The sequence below is a fragment of the Micromys minutus genome, assembly GCF_963924665.1.
Source record: "Micromys minutus genome assembly, chromosome: 21".
NCBI lineage: Eukaryota > Metazoa > Chordata > Mammalia > Rodentia > Muridae > Micromys > Micromys minutus.
Window position 1 is genome coordinate 32,129,428 of NC_137956.1, and position 12,584 is coordinate 32,142,011.

Consider the following 12,584-nt stretch of genomic DNA (forward strand, 5'->3'; position numbering starts at 1 on the left):
AATTTCCTAGATCACAAATGTAGTACAGTGATTCTCAACCTTTGGGATTGAGAATTTTTTGGAGGCTGAATTTATAGGGTCACCTTAAAGCATCAGAAAATACTTACATTGCATTACATAAAATATTTATATTATAATTCATAACAGTAGGAAATTACAGTTATGAGATGAGGTAGCAATGAAAATAATTTTATGGGTGGGAGTCCTATATTAAAAGTTCACAGCATTAAGGAAGGTTGAGAACCACTGCTTTCGGAACTGTGTTGCTGCTGCAGTTATTCAGGTGCTTCCCAAAAGCAAAAAAGAGTTTGGATGGCTATTTGACATTCTTTTGTTCAGTTAGCCAGCTCACTATAGAAGAGTTCAATAGCTTTTATTTAGGGATATCAATACCCCCATCCATATATTATGCATATTTATAAAAGAATTAGTGTCAGAAGGAATACTTAGACTAAGAGCTTACTATTAATCATAAAAGTTTAAACAATACTTTGAACAGTGTCCAACTCTAGTCTCCAGGGCGTTGGGTTCATTTATGTATTTCATTAAGTTAAAAGAAATTGAGATATTATTCCAGATTGAAGTAAAGTTTTGGCAACTAAATATACTTGACCTAAGTTTGGATCATTATAATTGTGTGTGTGTGTGTGTGTGTGTGTGTGTGTGTGTGTGTTACTCTGTCTCTGTGACCTGCACAGGCTGCAGAGAGGTGAGCTTCAGGAGGCATGCAGGCTTTTGGCACAACACAATTCAGTAGCCATTGTTGTGTCAAACTTCAGGAATAGGAATGGTATTGGTTTGTTTTAGGCTCTTTTAAACACAGAACTGATTGGTAAAAACTGTTCTTGTGATGATCAACACATTCACAAACACAGAAGAAAGCATTCCCAAATTTCTTTGAGGGACAGAGTAAGCTAAATAAAGATCAGACATGACTACATTAAAATTCTTTGTAAAGTTCTTCAATCTGTAGATTGAGAAAAACAGGTTTCTGAGAATGGGTCTGTAGGAGGTGCTGATTGCATAAAGGTCACCAGTCTAGAAAGCACTTGTGTTCTAGCCCTCTGAATAGAGAACAGGTTTTGCATATCTTTCTTTGGAGGAACAACCCTGTATACTTAGCATTCCAGGTTCTCCTACTGTATATCTGTGTACACAAAGACCCATGTGCTCTTCCCAAAAGTTATGACAATTGTAGAAACTTTTTTGGAATCTGTGGATTAGATAGATGAATTTAATATTAATTATCTAGCATTGATATTTGTACATGGTATATAGAGGAATTCTTTTATTTGGGGGCTAAAAATAGCATTTGTATTCAAATGATTCACAGAAGTGGAGGATAGAAGGCAAGCAAGCAAGTAAGTAAATGAATGGTAGACTATGGATACTTAGAAAAATTTAATACAGTGTATACAGTAGTTCTTATATTCAGTTTTTATAGAAACTTTATATTTGTTTCAATATGAAATTCTGTATGAAATTAAGGAATAAATTGTTGAGAAGGCTCTGTAGTAAACTTGTATCTGAAAACAAATATGAAATCTTTTACACATTTTAAGCATTAAAGTAGTGAATTTTTCTTGTCAGCAGATGTAGTTCATATTGAAAATTAAGTATTTTCCTATCCAAAGTTAAGCAGCCTGGTCTGCATTGAAATTGAAAGTTCATGAGAAGCAGTATCTTCATTTTTAGCATTACATTATTCTTCCAGTGTCTAGAACACTATAAAAGATAACTAATAGCCTCCTTGTACTTGAGCATGCATTTTGTATTAAGCTTACTTATATCATCTTTATAATGATGTTGTGAGAACATAGGTAGGCAGTGTTTTCATATAATACATTAGAAAAGTAGAGCCTAGGATTGCCATTTCCTAGGATTGCTCGGAACCATAAGATTTGATTCTGGAGAAGGCTATGTGTCAACTGCTACTCTCACCAGATAGAGAACGAGTGAGTGATAGACCAGAGAAGCCAAAAAGTATTGGGCTTATTTAAGGAGCCTGGACTATGAGTTTGAATCAGTAGTCTTTTACTGGCATGGATAACTAGTCCCCGTAACTTTTTGGATGGAGTATCTCCTTTGGTGAACTTTGTAATTTCTATGTGTTTAGCACCATACTGAGACCATGTAGAATTACATATAATTCAGGGGCAAGGTAGGAGTTCTTCAGGTAAGAGTCTAATGTCCTTCCCCACAACTCTTTCTATTTAACAATGTCTGACCTTGTTGAGGTTCTCTTGTAGTGTCATAGCTGCTCTGAAGACTCAGGTTCTCTGAAGATAGTGTTCAATGACAGTGTTTTTAATCTTTCCTCTGTGCTTTCTCTGAATACTTTTCTGGATAAACAAACTAACAAAAAACCATGAATTCTAAATTTACTGCAGTGTTTTGCTTTAGTTATGTGGTTAGTAATTTGGATGTTTGTTTGTTTGTTTACTATTTATTTGAAACAGAGTTTCTCTATGTAGCCCTGGATATCCTGGAAATAGCTTTATAGGCCAGGCTGGCCTCGCACTCACAGAGAACCACCTGCCTCTGCCTCCAAAATTCTGGGTTAAAGTTGTGTACCACCACTGCCCAGCAGTAGTTATTTTAAGTTTCTGCTTAGTATATTTTTTTAACACATATATTTATTTTGTCATTTCTTTGTTTTCCAGTATGACTATTAGCTATAAATCCATTAATATTTATGAATACATCATTTTTGTTTATTAGTGTGCATTTCATTCAAGTGGATATATGTATACACACACATATATACGCACAAGACTGGAATTTATGGTTTATAGGAAGTATGTGTAAGTCGGGATGTGCTAAATGTTTTCCTTTAATAATTATATCAGTTTAAAGCCCCATCATCAATATAAAGTGAGTTCATTTTCTGACATTGAATATTTTAATTTTTAAATTATTTTTATTTTATTCTTTCAGTGAGTATGTATTTTGTTTTTATTTGCATTTCTTTGATGACAAAGTATACTGAATACATTTCATAAGGTTTAGATTTATTTTTAATTTGTTAGCTTTTTCTTGTTTTTCTGAAATTTATGTGTTTTTCAAAATAATTCAGCAGTGTGTTTTTGAAAAAGCTGCACCCAGAGAAATGTAGAGTATCTCAAGTGATACAAAAAAAGCACAAAGCTGGACTTTTACTACTAGTTATCAAATCTTATCATTAAAGTTTGGAAATCAAAGCTCATTGGTATTTGTACAATGATAGAGAACTGTAGCGTCACTTTTGTATGTTCAGCTGGTTTATGATTCAAACAGCGTTTTGATTCAACAGGAGAAAAAATAGTATTTTATATTTTCAGTAGTTGTTTTTCTATATTAAAGAATAAAAAATTCTACATTTTATGAAGCCTAATTTATTATTTTCCTTCAGAATCATGTTTCATAGAATATTATTTATTTTAAGGTTACTGTAGATTTCTTTTTGTTTAGTGCTATTACAGTATGGATACTTCAGTTTCCAGAACTCTCCACTACCCTATATTATTTTATGGGAAACAAGTGAGCAATGCACACTTAAGTGCATATTTTCTAGGAACAAGGATATTACATTTAGTATTACATAGTTATCAAAACCAGGATATTTAAAATTGAAACCATTATCTATTTATTTAGGTATTCTCAAGGCTTGCTAATTGTTTTATTTCCAGTTTTTGAGCCAACCAAACACTAACCATTCTACTTGTCCCCCCCACCCCCTGCATGCAACATGTCTTTATTCAGCCTGTGTTAAATTGTTATTTTGGAATGTTAAAAAAAAAAGATAAGCAAGGACATTAGCTAGATTTTCCTTTATTTTAATTTAATCTATTCAGTTTATGAACATTTGGTTATATTGTCTTATAATTTAACAAGTATTCCTTAAACTTTGGTATGTGAATCTTTTTGGGAGGATACAATGAAGCATCTATTACTCACTACAGATAGGCCATCAGAGATAAAATTCCATTCATCTAGCTTGGAATACCAGTGCATTTATTTAGAGTTATTTGAGGATCTTAGGTATAAGCAACTTATGAGCAACTAAACTACTAAAATGTCTCCCACTCCTCCAGCATCTTTTAACTGCCTATAATATACTCAGAAGTAGTACAGAATGTGAGGGTGTGGAAGCATATGAATCTCCTCACCCAGCAATCTTTTAATTGCTACTACAATCTTAGAGTCTTCTTGGCCACCCACTATCCTTACCTTGTATAAAAAAAGAAAAGAAAGATGTAAAGAACTGTTCACCAACAAGTTAATGGCTGAAATTGAGGCACTGACATGGAACAACTTTAAAGAAAAAAAATCTTGTTTTTTTAAAATGGTATTTCTATAGATGGTTTATTAAATATGTTAATAGTGGAAATAGAATGTTTCAGATGTCTGTGTAAGTAACAAAATTAATAGAAATCATATTTCTACATATTTTAAGCGTTTCTGGAAAGGTAACAAGAAATTACTTACTGCTTCTTAAGAATGGAAAATGTGTATATTCTTTGGTTGGTATTTCAGATTCTCAGAGCCCCAAGGGTTCAGGTTAGTTAATTCTGTTGGTCTTCCTGTGGAGTTCCTTCTTCCTCTTCTTCCATAAGAGTCTCCAGGTTCCATCCAGTGTTAGGCTGTGGGTGTCTTGGTCTCTCTGAGTCAGCTGGTAGACCTAAGCTTCTCCGCTCATAAGTAGCAGATGTGCAGCTTGACCCTCATTTGGGTTTTGAACAACTGAAGGGGGTGGGGGGCTGTCTAAAAACTGTTGCCCATAAGTGAGATATGTTCCACTACCTAGGCTGCCTTGTCTGGCCTCAGTGGGAGAGGAAGTTCCTAGCCTCACAGAGACTTGAAGTGCCCAGGGTGGGGATTGGAACAAAACAAGAATGGAAGCTGGTGACTGTCATAGTGCTAGGATGATTCTAAAACGGACACATTGACAAAACTGTTTATACAGGCTAATACTGCAGCAGATAGAAATAGAGTATGTTTACAAAGGTCTGCTCCAGCATCATAAAGGAAGACAAATAAGTATAGATTTGGGGACATGATGCAAAAAATTGGTAATTGGAATAGGGCTCTAGTGAATATAAATTACTCAAAAAATATTATTATTGAAAAATAAAATGTCAAACCTGTTTAACACCAACTGGCAATGAATATTGTATAGAAAGGGATAATAATATATCTGAGAGGAAAGCTACAAAATCATGTGACGTTTTAAAGTTTTAGGGAACTATATAGTGGATTTGAGGTTAGCGTAGGTTATTATATAAGATTATGTATGGGAAAAACAAAAGAGAGAAATAATTGGGGCTGTAGGTGGGAGTAATTAGATAAAGTCTCTTAATTTTCATTTAGCAAAATTGATGTTGGCTAATTTGATGAAGCAATAGCCATGTAGCTAGTTGATGTATAAATGAATAAACATTTCTGGATTTGGATAAAGTAACTATGGAAAAATTCTCATTTTTCTCTGGCTTTAGGATGCAGTAGTAGCTAGTATCCATGTTGAAAACCTAGTGGGCTAGGGATGTATTTCAATCGAAAGAATGTCAGTCTAGCATGCACAAAGCTCTGGGTACTGTTAGTGCACTGCAGAAACAACACAGTGGTAAATGCCTGCAATGCCAGCACTTGGAAGATGGAAGGATTTCGAGTTCAGAGGTTTTTCTTGTTTTGTTTGTTTTGTTTTTGTTTTTTCAGTTATATAGTGAGTTTGAGATTAGCTTGGGCTAAATGAGATTATTTCTGGGAAGACCAAAAGAGGGAAATAACGGTGGCAGGAAGGTAGTGATAATTAGATAAGTTAGGCTCTATCAGAACAGAACTGTTTGACTTTGTTGTATCCCTGGTATCTTGAACAGCTCCAAGAATGCACATTTAGAGTGTTTGTTGAAAGAATAAGAAAATTTTGGAGTAATTCATTGACAAAATTGGAAATACAGAATTTTCCAGGAGTGTTCTAGTGAACTAGGCTTTCAAATTTATGTTTGAGGAAGATATAAATTTGGTAATGTCAGTAGTACACATAGTTAAATCATTAAACATTGATATAAAAAATCTAGTCAGATTTAAAATTTTATTTTAATATCTTCAATTTTGATGTTTTTATTGTATTTTTTTGGTCATTGAAAATTTTAAATTGTTTAACACCAGTGGATCAAATAATTTAAAGTTATGTTTATATAAAACAAGAAAGTTTGCATTTAGTTTTTTTTTTTAATCTTTTTATTCAGTCAACAAATAAGAAACCTCGAAAATCTCCAGGAGAAAAGAGCAGAATTGAAGCTGGAATTAGAGGAGCAGGTCGTGGAAGAGCCAATGGGCACCCTCAACAGAATGGCGAAGGGGATCCTGTCACGTTGTTTGAGGTGGTGAAGCTGGGGAAGAGTGCAATGCAGGTAATTTTAAAATGTTTTTATTTCTTGTGTAAAGCAAAGCAGTCAGTAATCTATATGGAATCTGCCAGTGTGGATATTGACACTTCATGTGTATTGTGTGTATGAGTGTGTGTATGTTTTTGAAGATAGCTTTTCCACCCAGCGTCTTGAATATTCTGAGCATGCACTCTACTACATAGTCTTTCCTCCAACTTCTCTACAGTTAATTTTTGGCTGAACCAAAATGTTATTCTTTGTTGGGTGTGTGTTTTAGTTAAGCTTATAAAGAACATTTTGTTTATTAGCAAGGTATTCTTTCAGTTGTACTAAAGAAAATGAATAGTAGAAGATGCCCAAGAGAATTTGTATTGTTTTAATGTAGTTTTGACCTTGATTTGATATGTGTAATGTGGATTTCAGAGTATTTGAGAGAAGTTTGTGTGTGTGTTGGGGGTGGGGTGTTTGGAGACTCAGATCCTTATATAATAAGCACTTTATGCATTGAGTTATTTTCTTAGTTTAGGGTGCTCTTTTTCCTGTTTTTATTTTTATATTTTAGTAATCTACTTACTGTCTTTTATATTTCATTTCTTTAACAATAAAATAAAATGATTCTTGATTTTATTAATGATTTCATTAAAATATAAATCAAAGTTACTTTATCACTCTTTTAACATGTTGTTACATTTTTTTTACTATTTACATATACTAATTATTCATGTTAGTCTTTGTACATCCATTAAAAATGCCACAGATGGGTTTTTTTGCTTGAGGGCTATTTTCTTAAAACGATACATAAATACCATATTTCTCTTCAATAAATTCAACTTTCACCCTTCACAGGAAGTGGAGAAAATAACACACAACTTGAAGGTGTGTTTAGTTGAATATGCTGAGTATGAAATACAAATTTGAAATCCAGCACTCTGGTGGCTAGGCAAGAGGGGAGGCTCATGAGCCTGTGCTACATAGTGTTACACTGCCAGAAGAACATATAAATATTCTGGTTTTAAAAAAAGAAGTGTAACTGGGCAGTGGTGGTCTATGCCTTTAATCTCAGCATTCAGGAGGTTGCATATCTCTAGTAAGTTTGTTTGCCAGCCTGGTATGTAGAACTATTTCTAGGACAGCTACAGCTACCTAAAGAAACACTGTCTTGAAAAACAAATAAACTTATAAAAGCATGTTCAGTTTCTGTTTCTTTGTATTGGTGCTTTATATTTCAAAATTAATTGATAATTTAATAATATCAATTATTACATTAATTTGTATTTTCTTGATAACTAGCTATTATCAGTAAGGTAAATTTTTGTTTATTTTCTCAATTGCTAATTTTAAAATTATATTTCAGTTTAAGTCTAAAAAGCATGTCAATAATTTATGAACTAAAGTTAACATTCAGGACCAATACAGTTTGTCATTAGTTTGTCTTTATTTTTTTATTTGTATTTTATTTTAAAGCCCTTAGAGGAATTTAATTTATATTGTCTTTTTTGTATATTGGTCTTTCAATTTGTATGACCACCAACAATGTGGATTATACTGATAAAATTCTAAATTGTACAACAATTACTGAATTTCCGGTTCTAAAGCAGTAAATGATTGCCTATATATTGTATTCGTATATTTAAAAAAAAAAACAAGTGATTTGGCCATTAAGTTTGACCATATATTCATCAGACTTTGAGATAAAACTGTTAACAGGCTACTGAAATACTGAGTTTTTTAGGTATAGTCTTCTCAATTTTTACTAAAAAGATAAACATATGAATTAGGGCAGAATTGTGTAAAAGTATGAATTTTATATAAATTTAGTATTCTCAGAATTCTGTATTCTATATAAAAGTTCATATACTATAAATATTTAAAAATATATTATAACTGAATGTTAAAATTAATGTTAATAAATTCTTTTCTTTTTAAACACCAAAATGGCTAGTTGTGCTAGTGTGTATACTTTTTAAAGGTTTATTTTCTTAATTTTGTGTTTTTGTATGTGTCGTGGTAGTGGGGTATGCATATGTGAGTTCAGATGTTTGAGAATCCAGAAAAGAAGGCATAAGATCTCTTGAAGTCAAAGTTGTAATCCATCCAACATGGTTTCTGGGAACCAAACAGCAAGCACTCTTTACTGCTGAGCCAACTTTCGAGTCCTATTGTCATGTTTTAATGTAGGCTTTAGGGATTGAACCCAGGTTCCTTCACACATATAGCAGCCACTTTACCAAATCACCTATCTACTCAGTCAAAAAATAATGTTATAAGAGCAAAATTCTATATGTATTTTAAACAAATTCTTAAGGTAGTATTTTATATATTGTCCTCATATCATTTTTTACCACATTTTCTGAGTATGGAGTTTTAGGACACTGTATCCTTCAGAATTTCACTTTACTGTAGTATTTCAAGTGTATTTTATTGCTTTCTTTTCAACTTTTATTCATCATTTTTAAAACTTTTGAAATAATTTAACATTCATTTTTAAAAAACTTGGTATATTGATACACACACACACACACACACACACACACACAAACACACACACTCATATTTGGATAATTTTGTTTTTAATCTTGCAACCTGTTGGTGGTGTTTTATTCTGATTTTTTCTTTTTTCTTTTTCTTTCTTTTTTTTTTTTTTGCTTATACACTGTGGCCATGGTTTATTTAGTACGTTTTAGTTTTGTTTGAATATAATATTATCTCCTAAAAGTAGTGCGTTTGGTTATTTTTATTATATTTCTAAAATGTAAATGTGGAATTGTTTCATAACAAATTTTCTTGTGTTGTTCCTTATCCAAGAGCAGGCATGCTTAAATGATTGATAAGGACCTTTTATTAACAATGACTTGGTAATTTCATTATTTATTGCCCATCCACTTCAAATGCAATGCCACCAATAAACTGTCCTATAGAGAGTATAAAAGCTATGTATGGTCTTGCACTCCTGTAATCAAAGACTGACGCTGGAGGAACTTGAAATTAGAGCAGTATTCTCTCTCAAACTTACATGTTGGACTGAGGGAATAGATAAAGTCAATGAATTTGGAAACAAAAGAAATGTTTATGCATTTGTATAGAAAAATACTACAAATGAACAGAATTTGAATTTTAATAGAGAGCTTACTGGTATTCAAGAACTTGACATTTGTAGGTTAAAAGAAATTAAATTACTTCCTAAGAAATGAGAATATACAGATTTGTTTCAAAACTAAGGTCCTTTCTGTCCTTGCCTGCAGTTAAATCTGAAGCAGTGCTAGACAAGTGTAGGCTTATAGTGACCTGCAGTACAATACTAATCTGATGTGTCCTACAGAGCCTCATGTTTCAGAGCTGCTTCTTGAAGCTTGTGGTAATGTTTTGGAGGTTAGCATGTAAACTTTGTGTTGCTAAAGTTAGTACCTATTAGGTGGGACTTTAAATGGTTCTGTCTTCTGGTTCTAGCTTGCTCTTGTCCTTTTTGATTAACCACCATGTGAACGAATGTGTCTCTGTTGCTGGCTCCTACTGCCATGACCTCTTCTGTGTCTTCCCCATCAATAAAGCTTCAGTCCTCTGAAACTGAAAGCTAAAATAAGAAATTTGTCTCTTACAATATTTCCTTTAGGAATCTTGTTACTACAGCAAGAAAAATAATTCAGATATCATGTATCTCAAGCTGTCCTTCAGTGTTCCTGTTATACTTATTATCTATAGTTATTGTAAAAAAATACCTAAATACCAAAAATAATTATATAAGTGAACAAATAAACAAATAGTCGTTTAAGTAAAATTAAAATAGGGAATAAATCAAAAACAAATAAAGAGCTATTCTTAAAAGCTGAAAATAAGTTGAAATATTGTTCAAAAAATTAATGGGAACATTGGGGAGTATTAAAATATTCAAGAATAGCTTATTATTATTATTTTTTTAGATATTCACTTTGAATGTAGCCCAGAGAAGGAAAGAAGAGAATAATAAGATAATGCGAATTTATGTCAGAAATGCAAGGATGAATTGTTATTAGACAATCTTTTACTGTAATGTACCAAACCAAATAAACATGATATAGGAAAGATATATATTATCTGAATTTGTATAGAGTCTTTATAAAAATTATTCTCTCCTCATCATAAAAACTTTGTGAATGGAGAAAACAAGGAACTTCTGTTCCTAGTAAGTGTTACCTCCCTTAAAACCACACAATTCTCAATGTGCCTTTTTCATAGTGAAATACAGACAGAGTCATTGGCCCAAGCATTATTTATCCCTGCTGCTTATTACTTGCTGTATGGAATCCATAGCCAATGTCTTAACCAACAATAATGAAAAGCCAAACAAAATATGAAAATAACAAGAGAAATGCTACAGTCGTTGTAAAGGTACAGACAGATGTAACCATATTCACGGAGGATATACATGTCTGTATTAAAATTTCCAGGGAAATGTTCCTGTAGTGCTAGAATATTAGAGTTCTTGTATAGAAAACTAATATTAAAAAGTTTTGGCCAGGGGGCTGGAGAGATAGCTGAGAGGTTAAGAACGCTGACTGCTCTTCCAGAGGTTCTGAGTTCAATCCTCAGCAACCTCATGGTGGCTCACAACCATCTGTAATGAGATCTGATGCCCTCTTCTAGTGTGTCTGAAGACAGCTACAGAGTTTTCATATACACAAAATAAAATAAATCTTTAAAAAATGTTTTGGCCAGTGAGGTGGCTCAACTTGTATAAGCTCCTAGCTAACTTAGCCTGTTGAGTTGAAATCAGTCCCCAGAATCCACATGATAAGGGAACAGACACATTTGAATCTTGCAATTTGTCTTCTGACCTCACACTCGTTTACTCTCTCCAAAAGTTAAATAAGAAGCCCATGGTTTTATATAGCAATAGGAATAGTTAGTACAATTTGCTTGATCATGTTTACATTTTTGTCAGTTTCTTTTATGGAGCAACTTAGATGATTCATAGGTAAAAACAGATTGGAGTAAGACACCAACAACTTTTTGATAGATCTTTTGGGGAAGTAATGAAAGTTTTATAGATTTTTAGTTAATATCATATTCCTTGTGATTAATGGAAAGCCTAAAAGAGTAAAATTAGCTCTCAACAGTTTATTGTTGAATGGCTGAACTAAAAGTCTATCGGTTGACCTTTAGTAGTATCAAATGAAAAATACTAAAGTATTTTTGAAAGCCATTTTCTAAAAATTCGTTAAGTGTACAGCACCCTCTCAGAGTGTGGTACTCCTGGACCATAAATCATTAATAATCCAAGAGCTAAGAATATAGCCTTGTGGCAATTTTTGGTATTCAAAAATCATTATATTTAATCTATAAACACCAAGAAAACTCTGTTTTCATGTTACATTCTGTTCTAAATGTACTTTATGCTTATGATAACTAGTAGATTTCAATGCATACTATCAAACGTCTAAAAGAATAATGTACTGACAAAAATATATTCATACAGTGTTATTCCAAAATGCCTTTAAAAATCTGTACATGTATCTCTCTTTTATTTAAATAAAGTTGAAAGAGAAAAAAATCATTATGTCTAATCTGTACATACCAAGAAAACTTTGACTATTTCCATGTTATGTTTTGTTTTACATGTACTTTATGCTAATGATATCTAGTAATATTTCAATGCATACTATCAAACCTTTTAAAAAAGTCAAATGCTGACAAAAATATGTTCATATAGTTTTATGCCAAAATGCTTTTAAAAATCTGTACATGTATCTCTCTCGTTTTTAAATAAAGTTGTAAGAAAATAAAACAGTGAAAACATTCTGTGGTCATAACTTAGTCTCCATTAGCTACAAATTGTAGTAAGGCATGTAAGGAAGAAAAGAAAATGTCATCATTTCAGTAGGCAGCGAGATGACTTGGTGACCCTAGCTCTTTGAGTTAGTTATTCACTAAATAACAGAAATTTTCCTTAGTGTGTTGCTGGAGAATTTGTGTGTGAAACTTTTACTTGAACATTTCAACTTTCTGGTTATGTTTGAGATGTGGCATCTCTATCATTCTATCTGTCCTGGAACTCACAGTGTAGACACGCTGGTTTCAAACTTACAGAGATCTGCCTGCCTTTGCTTCCTAAGTGCTGGGATTAAAAGTGTGGACATTTTGACTTTTAAAATTCATGTCAGTAAACATATGTGTAATTTTAGAACATGGAAGCTGTGTTTTTGATTTTTAAATTTGGTTGTTATGTGTTATTGAGCACTT

At 32.5% G+C, this 12,584-nt stretch overlaps 1 protein-coding gene across 2 annotated transcripts in view; it reads left to right on the plus strand.

Annotated features, from left to right (window-relative positions):
• The window catches only part of STAG1 (STAG1 cohesin complex component), a 287,724-nt gene that overhangs the window by 89,463 nt on the left and 185,677 nt on the right, over nt 1-12,584 (plus strand). For both annotated transcript variants that reach the window (XM_080933999.1, XM_080934000.1), the window contains exon 4: nt 6,228-6,392. In XM_080933999.1, the coding sequence (XP_080790125.1) occupies nt 6,228-6,392 (165 nt within the window). The remainder of the gene's footprint in view (nt 1-6,227; nt 6,393-12,584) is intronic.